The sequence below is a fragment of the Schistocerca gregaria genome, chromosome 5 (assembly GCF_023897955.1).
Source record: "Schistocerca gregaria isolate iqSchGreg1 chromosome 5, iqSchGreg1.2, whole genome shotgun sequence".
Classification (NCBI taxonomy): Eukaryota; Metazoa; Arthropoda; class Insecta; order Orthoptera; family Acrididae; genus Schistocerca; species Schistocerca gregaria.
This window is the reverse complement of record NC_064924.1, coordinates 500365729-500389668: the sequence shown is the minus strand read 5'-3', so window position 1 is coordinate 500389668 and position 23940 is coordinate 500365729. Positions and strand designations below refer to the sequence as shown.

The 23940-nt window shown below is 40.7% G+C and overlaps 1 protein-coding gene across 1 annotated transcript in view; it reads right to left on the bottom strand.

Annotated features, from left to right (window-relative positions):
- Positions 1 to 17934, bottom strand: part of LOC126272137 (guanine nucleotide exchange factor subunit Rich) — a 274952-nt gene extending 257018 nt beyond the window's left edge. The window contains exon 1 of the mRNA XM_049974745.1: positions 17633 to 17934. Coding sequence (XP_049830702.1) covers positions 17633 to 17773 — 141 coding nt within the window. The 5' untranslated portion in view covers positions 17774 to 17934. The remainder of the gene's footprint in view (positions 1 to 17632) is intronic.
- Between the last annotated feature and the right edge of the window lie 6006 nt (positions 17935 to 23940).

Genomic DNA, 23940 nt, shown 5'->3' with positions numbered 1-23940 from the left:
CAGCAAGTGTTTCAGTTTATAACATTAAAATTATTAAATCTCAGATGGAATTTTGCTAAATACGTTACTTCAAGAAAAAATAAGTGGCACTAAATAATAAAGCTAAAAAGCCAAAAATTGTTCAGATTGTTCAAATGTACGCCACAATCAAAAGTTACAAGTCTCAACTTAATCAGTCCAATGTTTAGGTCAAAATCGGCATTTTTCCGAAAAACTGAAGGTGCTACTTAGGCTCAGAGATGAAAATTCATATGCAGCATCAGTTCGATATAGAAACATTAGCTATGTTACTTCCTTAAGCTACCTGTATTAGTTTTCAAGTACTTTACTAAAAACTTACTCATAATAGGTTAAGTAGCATTTGTATTTATGATAGAAAGTTTTAATTACAGCACTCAATTACATTTAAAAAAGTATACATCTGTACAAAGTTTCAAGACTATAGTGTAAATAACTATCAATACAATGAATCTTAAAGAGGTAGTTCAGAGTTCATGTTCTACAGTCAGTTCCATTCTAAAAATACCAGCCGGCAAAGTTTATTTGTAGTACAGCTGAAGCTTTTTCAGTGACTACAGCCAACTTAACCTCATTTATATTAAAATTATAAAGAGTGTAAATTGTTACACAACAGAGTTATTAAATAATGTGTGTCCAAGAAAGCGGCTATTTAGATGCTGTTGACTGTGCTTACAGCAGTTGACAGCAGATGTTTCGTTCTGGGGTCTGCTGCGCCCATGTATAAATATGGCTAGAGATGCAGAGGATGGGACATTTTGTACTGAGCTAACAATCTGCCTGCATCAGTCAAATGCCTGAATACATTCTGCCTCAGATGACGTCACAGGTAGGCACCTACAAACATGTCTTCAGTAAAAAATAGGAAGTGAACACGCAGGGACTGGATCACATAGACTTCATGGAAGTAACTTTTTGTGTGTCGCCCATAATGCTGACAAAACCACATGGGCAATTGGTGAGATTCTTTTTCAGTTTTGTGGCAAGCAATTAACTTTGATGATTAGACTTCAGGGCGACAGACCATTTTACTTGAAACTTACTGTGGACATCGCCTCTGTACTATATATAATAACGCCTCAGATGTGGAAGTAACGTGGCTTACTATTCATGGCATACTTTGGTTAGTTCTCTACTATGAAAATCCAATGCTAAGAAGAGAATTTTCAGAGCTTGTTACACACGAAGAACCATGGATACTTTTGCTGCCTTTCTTTAATAGCACTGACTGACACTGCCACCACCTTCAGCTCAACTTATCAGTTGAGTTCTGTAACATTGCATGGACCAGATGTGTGGATTTGTTTCCAATAATAATTTTGTGTTCCGCAAGCTTTGTTTTGAACCTCTGTGTTTTATACTTAGTTGTTTACCTAGACAGGGTCCTACACTAAGTGCAACGATGAATCCGAGTATCCTACTGAAATAAAAAGCCGTTGTCTTCCTTAGCAGAAGTTCATAAATATTGTGGAGTAAAAAGTATGAGGGTAATCCCAAAAGTAAGGTCTCCTATTTTTTTTTATAAGTACAGAACTCTGTTTGTGTGGCAGTTGGTCACACTGTTATGTTATGAAGAGTACTACACGTACTGTTTCTAAACATGCGCTGAGGCGCTCAGTCTTGGTTTGGCAGCCGTTGAGAATTGAGCTCCCATTGGATGTTACCGCCAAGTGCAAACTGCGCGCAGTTATTCGGTTTATGAATGCAAAGGGCACTGCACCGATTGAAATCCGTCGCCAATTGATGGATGTGTATGGTGAGTCATGCATGGATGTGAAAGATGTTCGTAAGTGGTGTAGAGAGTTTCCAGTTGGTTGGACCAAAATTCACAATGAACAAAGGAGCAGGAGACTGTCAATTTCTGAGGAGACAGTGTTGAAGGTTGAGCAAAGCATGCACGAAGATCGGTGAATCACCCTGGATTATCTCTGCATATTGGTTCCTGAAGTTTCCCGAAGCACCACTCACAGAATTTTATCGGAAATATTGAACTACCAGAAGCTGTGCGCAAGATGGGTGCCACGCATGCTGACTGAGGACCACATGTGGCAACGAGTTGATGCTTCCTGCACATTTCTTCACCGCCTTACAACCGAACAGGACAACTTTCTGGACTCAATTGTCATGGGTGACAAAACCTGCGCATACCACTTTACACCTGAGAGCAAGCAATAATAATGCCAGTGCATAACTTTCTGAACAGCATGGCGGCGAGCTGGTATGGCAAGGGCATACAAAAACTGCGACAGCGTCTACAAAAATATATCGACAGAAATGGAGATTATGTCGAAAAATAGCTAAATATTCAAGCTGTAAACTGATGTAAACCATTGTAGAAATAAACAGGTCTATGTACTTATAAAAAAAAACAGGAGGCCTCACTTTTGGGGTTACCCTCATACATAATTATGTAGTGGTAATAAGGTTTGAAATACTCCATGTACTTTTCATAAATGGACAGTTTAAGTTTCATCAAAGTACAATCACTAAGAGAAGATTTAAAGTATTAAGTTCACAAATTTTTCTTATTGAAATAATAGTGTTTACAATTTCATGTTTTACGCATATGTCTCCAATATTACATAGTGACTAAAGTGTTCAGACTCTGAGTTTACCGACAGAATAGTTTCTGGGCCCCCATGTTAATAGTTGAGCCAGGTTTAGAAGTCATATTTCTATAACAGCAATCAAGAACAAGCAACTAGCTACAAATATTCAAACTAAACTAGACCCATACATCACATGTTCCACTTGAGTTAAATAATTAACAGAAGTGAATGTTCCTTGAGAATGCAAATGATAATCAGTACTAAAGATGTAATTACTTCTTATCTTTCTTATAATTAACTGACAACACAACCTTGCTACTGCTTCCTTTCAATAGAAACCTTTAGGAAAACAAATTTAATCCGATACCTTTCCATTACACACAGTCGTGGTCATAACAATCCTTTCAAAAGAGTAATGTTATTGCTATATTACTAATTTAGTAGTAACCAGTAGTGTTGTATCTTAGTAATTTTCAACTATTGACTACTGCCTCAAAAAATTAATTGCAAAATTTTGACAGTTTCAACTAGATGGTGATCCTGTAGATTAACTACTTAATGCTGAAAGCTAATAATTTGTGGAATTACCAATAACATATGTAGGTAACTACATATCATAAATGAACAAAATACGAGGTGGTAGGGTGGAATGTTTCTTAAATTTGATTACTTGCTCTGGAATCCTTCTGTACTGAAACATATAACATACGTCATTAATACAATTGTCATTAAACTTCACCAGGACAGCGAGACATTCAGAACTGAAAGACGAGTCAAACAAGGAATTCTGTATCACTAAAATTATTTTCTGCAGTCCAACAGAAAGTTCTCCTACACTTAGAAATGAGAAAACAAAGAATACATGTTAACAGAGCATACTTCAACCCCTTCATTTTGCTGATGACACTGTACTGTTTGCTTCTAGTGTACATAAACTTCAGCAATGAGTGGAGGAACAAGTTTGAAAGTAAGTTTGAAAATTAAAATCAGTGACATTAAGACAAAATAATGTATAACCAACACATTGATGACAAAGTTGTGTGAATTAACAATTAAGTGAAAAACACAAATACCAAATTTTTAGAGCAGTCAAAGACCATGAATGGACAGATAGGGGGACGGGGGAGGGAGGAGGGATGAGGGAGGGAAGGACTGGCCCCCCGCCAGACCTGCACAGCTCATCTTAAGTAAACAAAGTTCTGAAAACTAACTCCAGTGTGTTTAAAAAACAGAAAGTTTCCAAACCACCAGTGCTGTTATATCTGATTCACAGCAGTACAATGTGCACTTGTAATGTGAAAACCATTCAAAATCTAAGTGTCTGTCCATAAGCACTCCAAAATGTATTGTAAAAAAGGAAAACAAACAAGTGTTTCAAATGATTACAGTGTGAGACCAATTCCAACAGCAACAAAAAAGAAGTGGAGAGGTGGGGCAAGTAGCCAGGTGGCTGGATGGCAGATGGAACATAGAAGTTCTTGAGTTGCATTCCAAGAAATAGATAAAAACAAAATGAAGACTTAATGGAACATAGTTAGAAGACATTACAAAATGTGCGTATAGCAGCAGACCGTAATCCATGGAAAAGTCTTATGGCTTTTATACAAAAGCACTGTCGCATTGTGGTAGAAGTCCTAGCATCAGCTTGGGTGAAGGTGTTCCTAATGTAGTTGACAATATCTCCATTGTTGGCTAAGAACCACTAATAACTTTTCATGGAGCATGAGGAGATAATTTCCTTCCTACGGTGCTTAGCACAGGTAATAATTATGAGATGTGAAGTTGTAATTAATAGGATGAGAATAGTGGTGCTAACACTTAAGTATTATATTTAAGAACAACTGCAGTTGCTGTATAGCTTTGAAAATCAATGGGTGCACCTTACTGAGGTATATTGTCTGCAAAACAACTGTGTTACACATCCAGCAGATTATCTTTACCCTGTGGGTTTGTCTACCCTTGGCCCACAGGCATTTCTCCTGTGTAGATTATTTACAAATATCACAAGGGCATCACGTTTTGTGGATGTGATACCACTTACATACAACCTGTTTTGACACATGGACTGTTAACAGGCATCACCAGGGGACACTAGCCATGCTCCCGAGCAACAAGACAGAAGTGCTGCTACTGGGGAACCAATTCCCACCTGTGGGACACATGCTTTGATGTCATTCCGCACCACACTGCACGCCTAATAAGTCTCACTGCAATGCACTACAGATGTCACTCCAACAGGCACCTGGGATACGATTCCACAACTAGACTGCTATTATGGCAGTGGGCATTGTTTCTGTTACCCTTATGTGATGACAGACGATCTTTCAGTTGTTAGCCAGCACCAAACTTCAGTGAGGACTTGTGTTGTATATACATGTGTTCTTAAATGGAACCTGCAAAACATCACTCATGACAATGGCAACAAGGCAAAAACATGTTTTCTGCTATCCTTGCATCTGTTTTGGTTCTACGACTTATTTCCCTGTGTCTTTGTGCTCAACTGAGTTGCCTCCCCTCTGCATTGAAGCTAATTGGTTTCACTGTGTGTGTTTAGAAGTCACACATATTGTGCTTTCCAATTCTTATTAACATCATTTTCTGCAGGAGACATCGCTTTCCTGTATGTATTGGGTACTGTTCCATGTGAGGGATGACACTGTGTGTACATTTTTAGCACTTTGGTGGACTATATGGACATGGGTTACTGTGTGTTTATGTTAACTTTTCCCTTTGTGTTTCTGGACATCACTGCCTGCAGTGAAACAATATCAAGAGAGACAGTTTGTCACTGGTAGCTGGTATTGTCAGTTGCTTATCATGGCTTATGTAGTGGCAGGCTTGGCTCCAGTGTCTGCACTGGCTCAGGGCCGCTGCTGAATCCAGTGCCAGCTTTAGATCTCATCAGTCACACTGTCTCCAAGCTCCTCTGGCTATGCCCAACCTTCCCACTGTCATGTATGACCTGACCCTCTTTCAAGACTTGCCTGCCCAGTTCTAAGCTGGTGACGAGGCTACTGTCCATTCATGCTGTGCCTCATCTCATCCAACACCCATCTACCTCCTACCTCCAGCTGTGCCCAACACTGCTCTGCACCCAGCAACCATGGTCAATCCTCCTACCGATGTTGCCATCGCCTAGATATCTGTTGCTGATGAGGTTCAAGTCCACACTCTGCAGCTCCCTGGATCATCACCCATTGTTGTACTGCCTAGCCACTATCTCCCTCCCTTTGGCTGTGCCCAGTGCTACCCTGGTACTTCACACCTTCACCATAATGATGCAGCCCTGACCAGCCTCCATTTCCGGGGTGGCACAACATCTTTGCTGATAACAAGCATGCAGTCTGCAGTCCTAGTGTTGTCCTCTGGCTTCCCTGCAGCCAAACCCAACACTGTCCTCCGATAGTTGATCATAATGCTGCCCACTGATATGTATAGCTGCTTCACTGTTGCAGGATGCTTATAAGAAACTCAGTTGTCCTCTCTCAAATGTTTACGACTTCTCGGCATCTTACTGCTCCATTATCAGAGCACACCTCTATAGCGACTTCGAGGTTCAGCAGTGGTACTACTCCTAACTGCTAAATCTTCAACTGCTTCCAGGTACTGACTACTTCTAACTAGTGGTACTGACTGTACTGGCTGCTTATATATTGATTTTACACAGCTCTCAAAGAGATTTCTTTCATGGCATCACTTTCCACTGACTCTTCCGAAGGGCTTCCTAAGAACCAAATTTTTTTCAATATGTTCTGACTGATTTGAATGTAATGCTACTGCTGGTTACAGTCACACTGGCACCTCGAAGCCATCCTAGTAGTGGTTGTTTTTGCCAGCAGTTGCAGTGTGTCCACTTATCATCCTAGCCATGAGTATGTCTTACTTCATATGGAGTTCTGGTACCAACCCCACACCATGCTTCTGCATTTTCTTAACATTCCTATTTGATAAAGCTCATTTCTTTTCAAAGTAGCCCTGACAGTACATGTGGAGTGAAATCGTGATGGTGATGGTGATGGTGGTGATGATGATGATGATGATGATGTTTAATGTGCAGGGTTGCTGACCCCCCATCGGGCACCTCCCCATGTGACAGATACGGGAACATTCTCCAGATACAGATGGCACAAGGGAAATAAAATACCTGGGGCAGATCAAAACCAGCAGGTATGAGGGGCAATAGCTTGGAAGAAATGCAGAGCAGCCCCCATCCATCAACTGCTGCCCGGCAGTCAGTACAGGGATCTACGAAGGCTAAGGATGCTCCCATGAAAATGGAGCCAGCTACCTGGCAAGCTGTAAGGGGCAACCCCTAAAATTATTGGGCAGAAAATTAACAATCCTCCCCTGTAAAAATCACATGCTGTGAATGCTAACAAAGGAATAAACCAGACGGAAATTTTGATAATGACCCCAGCAAGCAAAAAAAGGATAAAAGATATATACATAGGAACATGGAATGTGCAGAGCCTATACCAAGCTCGAGCCCTATGCTAGTTGCTAATACAAGTAAACAACTATGGAGTAACTCTGGTACCGTGTGCCACAGAATTTGAATCCACGCCCGACGTCATGGACGTCGAAGCCACATAGAGGTCTCTGCACCATCGCACCATAAGCTGTGGCGGCGCGCGCCTCCTGGCCTGCTTTTAGTGTGAGGGCACCACCGTGGAACACATGGTCCCAGCGGCCAATAGCGGCACCCCCGATAGCATACTTAAGCACCTGCCTCGCGCTCAGCCAGCAGTCTAACATCATGTGCATCTCAGGACACATCACTTCAGACAGCGTATTGACTATCGTGTTTCTATTCCAGTGGACGTGGCTGTCTTGTTTAGTTCATTACTCCGTTGTATGTTCTTGTTGTGTCGTAACGTCCTCTGTTGGTCGTGTCTGTCCTCTCCCTTTGTGTTTCCGTCACTACTACCCCGTGACCGTTCCAGTTGCTGTTACAACAATAAGATTATTGGTGCTCCAGGAAATTAGGTGGAAGGAAAGTGACTTAATGGACTCACAAAATTTCACTACCTTCTATAGTGGCAGGAAGACAAATACCTTTGGTACGGTTTTGTAGTCACTAAAGGGCTGAAACATGCTGTGATGCACTTCAAACCAATCAAAGAATGGAGGTCCACGTTAAAATTAAGGGGGAATTTTTCAACGTACAATTATAACATGCACCCACAGAGGAGGCAGATGAACAACAGAAGGCCAAGTTTAATAGCAAGGTAGAGCAGTTGTATGATCAGGCTCCCAAACATGATGTCAAGGTCTTAATGGGAAACCTGAATGCAAAAATAGGAAGAGAAGAGGCTTATCAGCCAAATATAGAAAGACATAGCCTCGATGAAATATCAAATGACAATGGAATTAGGGTTGCAGATTTTGTTATGAGTAAAAATATGACTGTCGGCGGTACATGTTCTCCACGAAAAAAGATACACAAAAAAACATGGATGTCACCAGATGGAATTCAAATAGACCACTAGAAATCAAATAGACCATATACTGATTTATTGGAGGCACGGATTGGACATAATGGATGTTAGAAGCCAACGTGGAGCTGACTGCAACTCAGACCATCACCAACAGAGAATTAATACACGCAAAGGATCTCACTATTGAGTAAACAAAAAGGCCACAAACAGAAGAGTTTTGACATTAAGCAACTGGAGTTAGAAGAAATACAGAGAGCATATCAGACAAAAACAGAAGCTGGGATTAAGAACAACACCAACACGTCATATGAACATATAGAAATAATGTGGAAACAATGTAAGACTGCAATCCTCAAGGCAGCTGGAGAGGTTTTGGGTCACATGCTGGCTCAAAGGAAGGCAGATTGGTTTGGTGAAGAAATTATTAGAAGAATTGAAGAGCACACCATGGTATGAATGAAATTATTTCAGAGAAGAACTAGAAAAATCGAAATGAATATAATGAGAAGTGCTGTGTAGCTAAGAGGGTTTGCAGGCATAAGAAAAGAGCACTAAAAACGAAAAAAATTGAAGAAATTGAACAGCTATGGGAAGACAAGCAAGTACATGAAATGTACCAAAACATTAAAGATGGACAGGCTAGGTTTCAAGCCATAACAAATACATATACGAGTAAAGAAGGGATTTGATAGGAGAGAGTAATAAAATACTTGACAGATGGGCAGAATACTTCCAAGAGTTACTGAACCCAGAAGTAGAAGGATTAGAACAAGAAGAACTGGTGGAAATAACTTATTATAGACCAGAGGTCTTAACGCCAGAACCCACAGTGGAGGAAGTGATACAAGCCATTATGACCTTCAAAACAATAAGGCACCTGGAGAAGATGAGATCCAGGTGGAACTTCTCAAATATGGTCGGCAGACACAGTGGAAAGCAACATGTAAAGTAATACTGAGCATCTGGCAGGAGGAGAGCATACCAATGGAGTGGAAAACGGCTGTTACGTGCCCCATGCTTAAAAAAGGAAATAAACTGCTAGAACTACCAAAGAATCTCCCTGCTAAATACTATTTATAAGGTGTTCTCCAAGATCCTAACTAGGAGGCCTACTCGCTATGTGGAAGAGAGAACTTGAGACTATCAGATTGGCTTTAAAAAAAATTAGTCAACAACTGCCCAAATTATGCATACTACTTGAAAAATATTATGAACACCAAATACACATACACCAGCTTTATATCAATTTTAAACAAGCCTATGATAGCATCTCGAGAGTGACATTGTGAAATGTTGTGGAAGAGGCTGGAATACATTAGAAGCTCGTTAAACTTACTATGTCAACCCTCTCCATCAGAGAAGTGGAAGTGAAGAAGGGATGGAGACAGTGACGATATACATTCGCAATATATATTCAGCCTCTGCTAGAAAAGTCATACATCAGATAGAGTTAAATAGAGGAGGAACCATTTTTAATCACTCACTGCAGTACCTAGCCCACACACATGTGGCGTTTCTCACACAAAACACTGCTGTGCTGGCCAATGCCTATCAACAGCTGGAGAGAGGTACAAGGGAACTTGGCCAGCTATTCAATGTAGCAAAGACCAAATATATGACAATGACCAGCCAGCAAAACCTACCAAATCTTGGGATAGCTGACAAGGAGTTTGAAAAGGCAAGAGTACCTCAGATCACCTATCATAAAGACAAATGACATCAGCAGCGAGGTGAAGTACAGAATAGCAGCAGGTAATAGATGCTATTTTGCAGCACTACCCATACTTTTAGGAGCTCATTTCTATTGCACAAACTTAAATCCTCATTTACAAAACCATCATTGTAAATGAGGAAAGGATCCTTGTTGTTGTTGTTGTTGTTGTTGTTGTTGTTGTCGTCGTCGTCGTCGTCTTCTTCAGTCCTGAGACTGGTTTGATGCAACTGTCCATGCTACTCTATCCTGTGCAAGCTTCTTCATCTCCCAGTACCTACTGCAGCCTACATCCTTCTGAATCTGCTTAGTGTATACATCTCTTGATCTCCCTCTGCGATTTTTACCCTCCACACTGCCCTCCAGTACTAAATTGGTGATCCCTTGATGCCTCAGAACATGTCCTACCAACCGATCCCTTCTTCTAGTCAAGTTGTACCACAAACTCCTCTCCTCCCCAATTCTGTTCAATACCTCGTCATTAGTTATGTGATCTACCCATCTAATCTTCAGCATTCTTCTGTAGCACCACATTTCGAAAGCTTCTAATCTCTTCTTCTCCAAACTACTTATCATTCACGTTTCACTTCCATACATGACTACACTCCATACAAATACTTTCAGAAACGACTTCCTGACACTTAAATCAATACTCGACATTAACAAATTTCTTTTCTTCAGAAACGCTTTCCTTGCCATTGCCAGTCTACATTTTATATCCTCTCTACTTCGACCATCATCAGTTATTTTGCTCACCAAATAGCAATACTCCTTTACTACTTTAAGTGTCTCATTTCCTAATCTAATTCCATTAGCATCACTGGACTTAATTCAACTACATTCCATTATCCTCGTTTTGCTTTTGTTGATGTTCATCTTATACGCTCCTTTCAAGACACTGTCCATTCCGTTCAACTATTCTTCTAAGTCCTTTGCTGTCTCAGACAGAATTACAATGTCATCGGCAAACCTCAAAGTTTTTATTTCTTCTCCATGGATTTTAATACCTACTCTGAACTTTTCTTTTGTTTCCTTTACTGCTTGCTCAATATAGAGACTGAATAGCATCGGGGAGAGGATACAACCCTGTATCACTCCCTTCCCAACCACTGCTTCCCTTTCATGTCCATCGACTGTTATAACTGCCATCTGCTTTCTGTACAAATTGTAAATAGCCTTTCGCTCTTTGTATTTTACTCCTGCCAACTTCAGAATTTGAAAGAGTATTCCAGTCAACATTGTCAAAAGTCTATCAATGCTAGAAACGTAGGTTTGCCTTTCCTTAACCTTTCTTCTAAGATAAGTCGTAGGGTCAGTGTTGCCTCACGTGTTCCAACATTTCTACAGAATCCAAACTGATCTTCCCCGAGTTAGGCTTCTACCAGTTTTTCCATTCGTCTGTAAAGAATTCACCTCAATATTTTGCAGCTATGACTTATTAAGGTTCTGTGTAAAATATATGGCCCAATATACGATCAAAAAGGTTGGCGCATCTGTACGAATGCACAATAAGAACAACTTTTTGAAGAACCTAAGACTGACACTACCATTAAAATAATAAGACTGTGGTGGGCAGGACACATGGTCAGAAAGGAGGAAGACAGAACAAGTAAGAAGATTTTTGATGGCACGGCTGGAAACAAACGACGGAAGGAACATCCCAAAGAGGTGGGTGGATGAAATTGAAGACGATATGACATCAGAGGATGAAGACAGAAAACCATGAACCGGATATCATCGCAGGATATTGTAATGCAGGCCAAGGCTGTTCGAGGGCTGTAGAGCCGAGGAGTAAGCATGTAAGTAAAATAAAACAAAAGTACAGATCTTAGCAAGGGCTTCAGGCTACATCTTGTTATCGATTTCCAGCAACTGAAAATATATGAAAACTCTTCAATACAGTTCACTACCATCTTTATTTAATTGAACAGATAAAAAACTACTCACCAAGTGACGGCACAACACACACACAAAAGATTGTTGTGACTGGCAAGCTTTCGGTGGAGTGGCTCCTTCAGGCAGAAGGGTTGAAGGGGAAGGAAGATGGGTGAAGGAAAAGGACTGGAGAGGTCTAGGAAAAGGGGTAGATTTTGGGAAAGTCACCCAGAACCGCAGGTCAGGGGAGACTTACTTTACGGGATGAGAAGGGAAGAGTGAGTGTTGGGGACTGCCACCATCTTTGAAGTGGAGATAATGTATTTCAGTTTATTAATGCTACTTCTATCTTACACTGCACAGTTCTTTCCACTTCGACTCTCATTCTTCACCTCTCTCATTTAGTTTAATCTAGACTTTCCACCTATCCATTGCCTGTCTGCTACTTTCCCTGTTTAGATATTTGTTACTTTTGTCATTGCCTTATTTGGTCATTACCTCACTTTTTGTTAAATCTTCAATCACTTCTTTTTTATGTTCATGTAATGAATTACTGTCCTCCTCTGTTTCTGTCACAGTTCTTAGTATTTAGCTTTGATGTGTCAACTGATTCTACCTCTGAAACCTTGGGTATTACATTTCCGTGTTATTTTAAACTTCCACTGTATATCATTTGTGGATATGTTTCAGTAGCATTCAGTAGCTTCACATTTCCATAAAACCACTCATTTCTTGCCCACCTCTCTCATCCACTGTTTACAGAACTCTACAAGTGAAATACCACTGCCAGGCCACTGAGTTTCTAGGTCTTCTATGAGTTATTTTGGCCGTTCACTCCTCTATGGTAGTTTTAATAAAATATAGTACAGAATGATAATGACTTAAATTTTCGCAATATATGCAATGTGACTTTTCCAGCTATCCTGGAAGCCTATTGCAGCAGTAACTACTGTAATCAACTGAAGATGTCAAACAGTTGATTCAAAGAAATATTGGGAGACTTACACAATGTAGTCCAATGGAAAACCTAAGAAATGCATTTGCATTATACCTTTGTATGTAAAAGAGAAAGTATAGTGAACAGAACTAAAAATTAAAAAGAAAATCTAACACACAAACATCATTACATAACAAGGGTCAATGGAGGCGTCTGATCTCACCCATCCGCTTTGACCCACGATGTAAGGGTGTTGTGGTGTGTCACGTCATGAAGGCAAAGAGTTTAGTTTATGAGTGTGTTGTGTTTGTAGATGTTGTCCTGTTGTGGTTAGTGGTGTCCTCTGGTGGTGTGTGTATGGTCCGCGTATTGTGTGTTCTATTGGGGTTATTTGGGTATCACTGCTTTGAAAAGTGAATTTATTGGTCATGACTGTTACAGAAGAACAGAAATTGGTTTTAGTGAGTTAAGATTTAAGTTTCTGTTGTGTTTATGTTGTTGTGGTACTGTTGGCTGTTTGTCACGTGGTAAGTCATTTAATTTAATTTTTGGCTTCTTTTATTAGGTATGGATATGACTTCTAAGTTTAACAGTGTGTGTCTGCGGGCTGAAATGGGGGAAGACATGTTGTCCCTCATTAAGTTTCTGCAACTTTTTGGGCTTGTTGCGCAGATTGTGAATGCGGCGTATGCAAGCAGAATATGTGGTTGGCCAGAGTTCTGGTGTCTCAGACCAGCGACTGTTACATGTAGCGGTGCCGAAGGGATAACCTTTGGCACTCGATAAGGCATGGTACCTGGTTCAAGAGGTCTAGGTTGGCCATGAGAGAGACAGTTTTGATGATGCATAATTTTTGTTATACATCCTCCCATTTTTTTAGTGCACGAGACTAGTGTGAGCGAGAGGACAGTGTTAGACTGGTTTTCGTTTTGTAAGGAAGTTTGTTCCGAATATATTAAGTACAGGGGTAAGTTGGGTGGACCTGATGTAGACAAGTTGCAGTCTGGGAAGAGGAAATATGGGAGGGGTAAGTCTCCTGTTGGTTTGTGGGTGTGGGGAGCTGTTGTTTCTGGGGGTGGGTATTCAGAGTGTGTTTTCAGGGTTTTGGAGGGGCACACAAAGAGGGAATTTGTGGGGTTAATTGAGGTGTATATAGAGAAGGGGAGTATAGTAGTTTCTGGTGCATTTCTGTCTTATACGGGTTGGGACAGAGGGGTTATGATCATTTAGTTGTCAATCATAGTTTAGAGTTCAATAATTACGAGACAGGGGCGTGCACTAATGCAATTTTTTTTTTTTGGGGGGGGGGGGCAGTTAAGTCAGTCATTGGGAGGGGAAAGAGGTGATCTTCTAACCTGCAATCTCACTTAGATGAGTATTCCTGGTGGAAAAACATCAGGTTGTTTTGTAAGGGTGGGAGCTGGCGTCTCAGGTGGGGGCATTGTTGGTAATGTTTATGGATGTAGGTGGGTGGGGGGGAGGCAGTGGTTGCTTTATGATTATGTTGTGGAGGATCTGATTTGTTGCAGTTGTTTATGAGTTGTAGTGTGTGATCGAGTTTCATTCATTTTTGGATTATTATTTGTTGGTGGATTTTTTTTGGGGGGGGGGGTGAAGGTATGTGGGGGGGGGGGGGGGGGGTGCTGGTAGGTTATGTTTCTTAGGCTCTGGTTGTGTGTCATTAGGGTGGCTGACCTAGTGTGTAGTGCCAGAACTTTTTGTGGTAAGTGGTCTTTTTTGGGGTCTATTGTTCTTGTGTTATGATATTTGATGGGGTTTTTATGTGGTGTTGGGTCAATGCTATTTACTGTTTTGGTATCAGCACTTGGGGTTGATTTATGTATCTTAGGGGAAGTAATCGATTTCAGTTTTTTTGCTGTCGGCAGTTGCATTTAAGCTATATAGGTGATGGGAAGTGTCCAATTCTATTTTGCCATCGTAGCTGTGTATTTAGGTATCGTGAGCTGCTGTTGTCCTATATAGATGGGTCAAGGTAAGTGTCCAATTCCAATGTGTTGTTGTAGCTTTGCGTGTTTTGGTATCTTGAGCAGCTGCCTACCTACACGGATCAAGTGAAGTGTCCGGTTCCAATTTTTATTTAGGTGTTGGTTTTGTGGTATCGATAGTCACGGTGTTCTTGTAATTTTTGGAGTTGTAGGTTTTTCTATTGTGGTATCAACAATTACGGTTGAGCTATGTACATGAAGGTCGTGACCGATTCCTGTAGATATTGTGAGTGTGGTCGAATTTGGGAATTTTGTGTTGGTTTTATGTCGTCGTTTTGTGTGGTTCGGGTTCACGGTGTGTATCTCTATGTGTTTATATTTAGTTTGTCCCCACCTAAAAACCCCAATTTCCTGTGTTGGTCCTGTTTGTCAGATTATATTTATGGAGGAAGATGTGTTTTTTTTTTAATGTATTTTCATATTTGTTGTAGTGTTTACATAATGACACCATAGGCGCTATATGGAAGACGTTGTGAATGGTCATTGCCACAATATTGGTGACATCACTGGTCAAAGTTGATGGGTGGAATCGGATGTTTCTGCAATTCTCATAACAAAATACATGTTTATTGCGGGTGGGGGGAAGGGGGTAGAGGGCGGAGTGGGGAGGGGAGAGAGAGAGAGAGAGAGAGAGAGAGAGAGAGAGAGAGAGAGAGAGAATGTAAGTTGTGGTGACAGTCTGCAATGTACCATAGCCTGAGGTCAAGGTCAGTTTGAAGGGTAACACTTTGGCCACGAGGAGGCAAAGTGGTACTGAAGGTGTCAGTTAAATCCAAAATTATAAGTCAGTAAAAGAACTTAGTACTGGGAAAATATTGTACACACGGAGTGTGACTGACCCAAGCACCAATACAACAAAGTCACAGATGTATGCTGCTGTTAAGGGCACAGCTGGTGCTCTGTTACATTACACATATACTCTCTAAGACCATGAACCCAGCTGTAGATCTAGACAGATATCCAATGCTGTGATAAGAACTGGTAGATTCTACATGATTCTTCTCCATGGGAACTGCAGCAATGGTATCCAATCAGTTTTGAGAAACCAGCTGATAAGACAGTTTTAATGTAAAACAATGACAATGACACAAAACAATTACAAGCAAATCAAGTTTAAGTGATTATGCAAAGGTGAGGCAAAACTTTCTCATCTTCAATTCTTTTTAAAATGTAAATCCATACAACTGTAACCAGTCACTGTGACTAGATACAGTTTTATGTATTTATGTTAAATAAGCAGTCATTGGTTCTAAAACATCTAATGGATGAGCTTAATCTTTTTAAAATGCTTATGGCCTGTTGACAGTTACAGTTACTCCAAAGACATATGAGTCACAGGTTATCCTCAGCTACAACTTTATATTGTAATGAAAGAAGGAAGATCAAAGTTTAATGTATAATCATTCTCAAAGTAATAGGATACTGAATAAAGTGACAGTACAGTTGGACAAAGCTGTGCCAGGAAAGCACTCTTATCCTAGACAGTATCAACATACAATGATAAAGCAATGAGACCTACACAGCTCTTGATTAAGGGTCAAGAATTTGTAACATAACAGAATTTTCCACAGTCACAATCAAAATCTATTTCACTATTCCCCTACAAAGTTAATGCACATTTTAAATAAGCATGTAACTAACAACAGCATCGTGGTATATGAATACCAGTTATTTGGGAACATTATAAAAAGTAGCAGTATTTACTGCTTCAAATGTCACATCTTGGAGGACAATTTTAACAAATCGGTACATCTTCAAATGCAGATTTGAAAACATTGAGTCGAATACTATTGCTGTATATGCAATACTTCGTATCTCGCCACTTTACATTTTTTAAAAAAAGAAGAAAGAAACGCCCTTTAAAAATAATAAATGAGATAACATAAACTGCATTTAATCACAAAATTAAGCAGAGTGCCCACTAATTTCTGTCACAGCTACATGCTCGTTCATTCATTATGAAAATCTCACCATGAAGAAGAGATTCCAATATAAGAAATTAGTTCAGTTAACACATCAAAATGCATAAAGGGGGGTTGGCTTAACCCACCAATACCATTCCATACTATAATGATGTCATGTGTGTGCAAAAAGATGGGTGTATTTTTTTTAAATTTATTTTGTCTATTAATTCAGGGAGCAGTGATAGAAGTGGCCTGTAATGTAGCCTGAGATTTATGTTGGGTTGCTATGTGACAGTCTGGTTCTGGTTTAGAAAAGTGATATCAAACCCTTCAGTTATTATAATAGTTGCCCTTGTAGACAACTCTTTTACAGTACACTATAAACCAGTTACAACTATGGCTAACCTAAAGAGTTTTTTTAACTATGGGAATTACTTTTACATTAAAACTATTTTTATGCAATATAAACCTGAACATTAAAGAAGCAGCTACCTCGTAAAGGCCGCTGCTTTTCTCTTACACTTCACAGCCACAGATTTTATCTGCCTGTTACTCTATACCATGCATTTATATGATTTAACTGACTTCAGTGAATATCAGCATCTATATAAATAAAGATAGGAAAACTTAAAACTTGTTTTATGTAAAAACCCTCTAGTCTGATGAACTGACACTGTTGTGATTTACAGTTTATCTTAATTTTATTGTTAACAACAAATAGCATTATAAAGTAGGGTCCAAATATAACGCGCGCGTGTGTGTTCCACAATGTATTGTAAAGGGATTCTGCAAAATGTTTAGTTTGTTTAATAATGAGTTTATGCAATATTCTTGATGTTGGCCTACATTTACCACACAACAAAAACTAATACAAACGTCCAATGTCAAACGACATGACGACTACATTACGTATACAAACCAACTGTTCAGCAGGAGCATAGTCCCAAGTCGTATTTAAATTAAGGGATATGCTGTTCCCAATCTATGGATTGTTTTTAATAAAAGGTGTACGACGTTATCTGTGGAAAAATGAGAGGTCAAAATGTGTCCGATTTCACTGACTGGAAACCTCTCACTCCATCTACGATAATACATGATTATTCTATATTCTTTCTTTATGGATGCCCCAGTATACGTTTTTGCTTCATCGTACACTAATCTTAACCTTTTATGACTTTAATTGGCTGAACTAACCTTACAAAACCAGACGGATAAACTGTCATCTGTCAATATAGCGAACAATATTTTGTCTCTGTTACAAACAACCTGACGAATCCGACAGGGCCCACAACGAGGTACGTTTAATATTCTTGGCCAGCCTATTGGAAAATACATTTTAATGTAAATATAAACAGTTCAAGCACTCGTTTAATCACACAAAATACAGCTGACAGCCATTTTAAGCTACTGCCACACACACACGTGTATTTACAAGCTCGACATTGGTTCCCATAAGGCTGACCAAGCCAATCACTTCAGTTGCTCCCTCTGGCGGCATTTATAGAAGTGTACAAGGGTATTTCGTACAGAACTTCGCACAACAATAATTTTCATTGCGCATTGCGCACCGTCGGGTTATATTAAACGACAGACTTTTGACTAGTCACCCGCTTTTGCATTATTTGCAGTGATTATTTGAAAATCGTGTATGTTCATTATTACGCAAGATGACATTTTCATTCAGTCCACCACTGCAATACGTGACTGTTTAAGTATCACTTTATTTTTCTTCTTTCCTATTTTCCATCGAGTGGCAGCAACGACGCTGCTTAGTCTGCTATCACGTAAGGCGAATGTTCTATGTTACATTGATGGTTAACATTATTAGCTGGAAAAGAAAACAAGTATTTGCTCGTTTCGTAAGTTAACATTTCACTATTAAGCGGTATTCTCTTAGCAAGTACGTGGTTTATATTTCTATATAAAGCTAGTGTTCTATACAATTGAACTTGAATAGAAATTTCAACTGATGAATTCAATTTTTTCTATTGAACGTACTCGTCAAATGTATAATTTTCACTTTGTCTTTCTCGTGTATGCTCCATGACATAAACATGTCTCTCTATGTCAAGCTTCGTTATCCACGAGAGAAGGGAAATTGGTGAAGCATAGCGGAATACTTGGTAGTGATTACTACTACTACTACTACTACTACTACTACTACTGCTGCTGCAACTGCTACAATAAAAACAATGAAGAACCTTTGTTCTTTGAGGGATAACCGTCATCTCTCTTGGTGCAAAGAAACTCATCAACAAATTCACAAGTGGCATATCGTGTTATATAAATAGCGTACTTGTAGATAGTGATATCGTATTTCATTATTTAATCGCAACATGAAAACTTGTTTTTAAATATGACCCCCTTTTTATACCAGAGAGAACGGATGCGAGTGACCACTCGCAGAATAATACCCTAATGTTCACTAGTATTCGGTGATGAAGCAAGCAGAACGGCGTAGGGGTAAGAAATGTGAGTGAACTACTGCGTTAATGCAAATCTCATGGTGGTTGTGTGCTAGTCAGTAACGTGCAGTCCCAACTTTCCAATTAGGCGTGTTGTCGGTAGGCGGATCTCGCTGACTTTTCACTGCGATTGAGAGGAATATTGCAAAGTAGGATACTTAACTATAAATGAGTAGGACCTGAAAGAGGCTCCCTTTCGTAGCGAATGGAAACAGTTACGGTAGTCTTAAGACTTATTTCGCGCTCTTGTATCAGACAGTTCGCGATATACCAGTATGCAGTGCCAAGTGCGAAGCACTTGAATATTCTGTTGGAGTAAGAGTAATGGAGGTAATGGTAGTTCAAATGGCTCTGAGGTCATCAGTCCCCTAGAACTTAGAACTACTTAAACCTAACTAATCTAAGGACATCACACACATCCATGCCTGAGGCAGGATTCGAACCTGCTACCGTAGCGGTCGCGCGGTGCCAAGCTGAAGCGCATAGAGCCGCTCGGCCACACCGGCCGGCGGTAATGGTAGCAGAGTATGAGTAACGTAACGTAAAAGCATACAAACTACCAGTATTGGGACAATGTATATTTAAGTCACTCTGCATTTTTGCCAGATGTGTCCAAGATGGGGACGACAATATCATCCAATATGGTGGTGGTGGTGGTTAGTGTTAATGTCCCGTCGACAACGAGGTCATTAGAGACGGAGCTCAAGCTCGGGTTAGGGAAGGATTGGAAAGGAAATCGGCCGTGCCCTTTCAAAGAAACCATCCCGGCATTTGCCTGAAACGATTTAGGGAAATCACGGAAAAATCCAATATGACGACGAAGACGTCATTAAAGATGGCGGCCATGACATCATTCAGCGTAGAGGGAAGTTTGAATTTTGGCGGGAAAGTACCCACGCCCCCTCCCCCAGAAAAATGGCGCAAGGTTCAAATTACAACAGGATAATGCACCACATCTCTATTATTTCTACTTAGCAAAGAAAACTACGGGAAATTGTCTCACTTGGGCTTCCTCCACTAACCTGTCACCCGACCACCACTTGCTCCAATGAACTGGAGCGAAGTTTCAATTCCAACAGGATAATGTACGACACCCCTGTATTCTCTACCAAACAAAGAAAATCCCCAGAGCATATGCCAATTGCGCTACCTCCACTAAACTAAGTCAACCGAATGCCAATTCCTCCGACGAATTGGCGCCAAGTTCCAATTTTGGCGGGAAGATACGTCACATCAGGTTTTGCTGCTGGCGCGAATGAAAGGAAACTTGTACTAATCTCAGTCGACTCCTCCACCTAAGGATTCTTTGAGAAAAAGCACTTTTCTTTATTAGTAAACCAATTTCAAGCAGGTGTGTTCGTCACTGGTTCTGGACTCCAAGTGGCTTAGTTTAGGTCGCCACCAGCAGAGGGCGCTCTCAAGTCGTCAGGTGATGACACAAGTACCGTTATCCAAGATGGCACTACCAAGTGTGTCCACCAAGAGGTCTAGAGCCCAACTGGCTTAGTTCATATCTTCACCACCAGAGGGTGCTACTGTGTCTTTGGGTCATGACACAAGTACCATTAGTCAAGATTGCTGCTTACATTTTCTTCACCATGTACTCCAGGACACACAACCACTGCACAGTCCCATTACGTAACCCCTGATTGTCTGTTCTATCTCTCTTGCGTCTGCGGAATAAGAGTATGCAACCACTGACGTCACAACCTCCAGCCTGCACGGTCATATCCGCGCCACAGATAGTCTTCTGCAAATACCATAACGAATGTAACTACAACACATGTGACACCCACATCTTGCATCTAACATATCAATTACCTAAATACTTGATTCCAACTCAATATTAATTATATTTCATAAATCAATGTACTATTTGTATATTCAATTATCAAATGAGAATTTTCACATTTTCCCAACAGTAGTACAACGCTCATTCATTCATGATGTAGCACCAACCCACCCATAGAAGGCTGCATTCCTATTGGCTACTGAATTAGTCATGTGATTCTACATCATAGAACCCCAGAGTTGATATGTACGGGGAAAATTGCGCGAAAATGACTCAGGCTGTGCTGGGCTGCTGGGGGGAGTAAGGAAGGAGTGCACTCTATTTATTTTTGAACATTTTATTTATCATACTCTTACAAAAGCCATCCGTCGTGCCATCTCACACAGTCCGCAGACCTGTAAACTACTTCTAAATAACACTCTGCAGACACACAAACAACTCCCGAGTTTCCCAAATAATTTCATTACACACTTGCAGACTCCTCCTAACTCATGCAGCACAGGGATGTGTAGACATGCTCAGTACTCGTAAACTGTGCAAATAATGCATAGAACAGCCTACAGGCCCGATCCCAAAATAATGCATCAATGTGCTAAAGCACACTCCACCAGCCCCTGTCCAGTAGAGTGCACAGACAACTGAACAAAGGGTCGCGGACGTCAGCTGTTAAACCACTCACAAGCCCCCTCTCGGGTCCCGCAAGCATGAGGCACCACAATCCCTTTTCATACTTGACACCAGAGAAATTCCTGTCACAATACGTGTTCACCTAGACACATGTCCCGCCGCGACCAGCCAGGGCTGCACGTGATGTCACACCGCCGAACGCAGGTGAAAGTTGCCTGCCCATATTTTCATGTATACACTTACACTTATACTGACGTCATGGAAATCTAAAATGCGCTCATACGAGACAGAATAGCACAGGGCGCATTACTCCTAGTGCGACATGAGACACCCATTTAACCATACTAAACTACCCAGCGTGGCTCTCTTCTCAAATATCCACTTGATCACGAAAGCCGCCCAACACATGCTAAGTATTAGTTCACTATTCGGTCGTCTAGAGGACTGCAAAGTTAACTCACATACATTCCTACTCTCCAACAGGCCTATGCATTCGGACGGGTGCTGCCATTAACGGAAAACGTGAATCATTACCACCACAGGCCACGCATACATGGAATCATTGTAGAAAACCGCTCACATATATCTTTTATCATTATACTTATAATTAAATGTTGCCATCGCCCTCTCAATTGAATGGCATTCAACAATGACCGAAGTTTTCAGAAATACACCCTGATGTTGGCAGTGGGTCTGGAAATGGAAATATGTGTACCTTCCTTACGAATGAACATACCCTTCCCTTTGCTATCACAGTACTCCAAGTCAAATCCATACCCTCCTTAAGACTCTATATTGTCATTTCCTTACCACAAACACATACTTTATAAAACCTGATGTTCAAATGCGAACATATGACGCATTCCTTACTACTAAGTATAATACTCCATCAATAACTGATTGCCTACGATACCAAACAATACTGAACCAAAATCAACTATCAGTGCGCATGTCTGTTAGGTTTTTCTTGTGAGTCCCACCAATGTCTCTTAGAAAGAGAGACGTAATCCGCTAGATGTTAAAGAAAAAATCGATCGCACCAACTACTACATGTTACTGTCACAAGCAGTCTTGGTTCTATAGGTGCACACGAGTATCCACGTTAAAAGCTATATCCGCTTTTACAAATCGAGGTACGACATGACCTCTGAATGAGGTATTTTTTCCGGACAAATACCGTCACGGTGATTGTAGGTATGCATATTATCTGTTCACGATGCAACCTCGCAATAAAATCACTGAACTTTGAAAGTGGTTCGGCTAAGGAACGTGATATGTAACTAATTGAGAACGAGCACAGACAGTAGTAGTAATAGACGACGTGCCGATTGAGGTCGTAAGACGGAAAATGTACACTAGCTTTTCAGATCTCTAGTGTTACGCTATCCGCTAGAAATGATGTCAACAATTTCGTTTAAAGTCTCTCTATTCAATCACATACCTGCTTCTGATCACACTCACAAGTGAATCATATTTCTCACACTCCAATATATGTAAACGAGTCACGTTCCTCGAACCTAGCCGCTACAGTAAAATTCCAACTTGGTTTCAGCCAGCCTCTACGCATCTTGCTCCTGATCCCATTTTTACAGCTTCACTCACGTGATCGTTCCATTTTAAATCGGAACTGAGCAGAAGACGGAGAAAACTATAACCACCACCTTCTGCAACCCCAGCAGAAGTAGGAGAAAACCATAACCATCACCTTCTGCAACCCATGTAGAACAACCTGAGTTAGTGCAACAGGACGGTGTCTGACCATTCGACGGAAATGAGCTCAATGTGCTATGTCCCCGTACTACATACAAGTACTACAGTTCCGCATCCATTCAAATCAATCAGCCCAACATGCTATCATCCTTATTCTCCACCTTCCCCTCCCCCCCCCCCCCCCCCCAAACAGAGAAACATTACGAACTGTAGAACTTCCATTAACTTCATCCCATACATAAGTCACCTAGACACCGATGCTGACGCAATTACGCAAAGCAACGGTGGCGCTCCAGCGTGGAGAAACAGACTTCGCAATGCTCCCCCAGAATACCGCAGCATGCAGCCATCCACGCATTCCTAACCATTACCAAGTCCATCACCTCAAACTGCTATTGCTACTCCCGCCTATTAAATATACAGGCACCACAGACCCCACTTTAAAGTTTGATCACCTATACTCTAGCGAATGATCGTATGAGACGCTCCCTCTGGTCCTGTATTTATTTCAAACACTGTTTTCTAACATGTTTTTGTGCAAAGTCAAACATTTCCTTTTTTCTGCCACGACTTCAAAACCTGGGCCACATTCTAAACTGACAACAAGAAGTTCTGATCGATGGCCTCTCACAGGAAACTAGATATTGCACAGTGTAAATCATTTTCTTACGGCTGATAGCATAACACTGGTTCATTTTAAATAAAAGACAGTTACAACATAAGCAAAATGTAGCAGTTTTACGGTGTTGGCATAGGTCACCAAACTACAATCCGAAGTTGATTCAAGGGCTATACATTTCGACTCGTCTCTCACACTGGCGGAATAGCTGACGACTCTGTGTTCCCTTTCGACTGATTCCTCATATTGCATTCATGTATGCGATCACTATTTCACTGCTAGCAAGCCC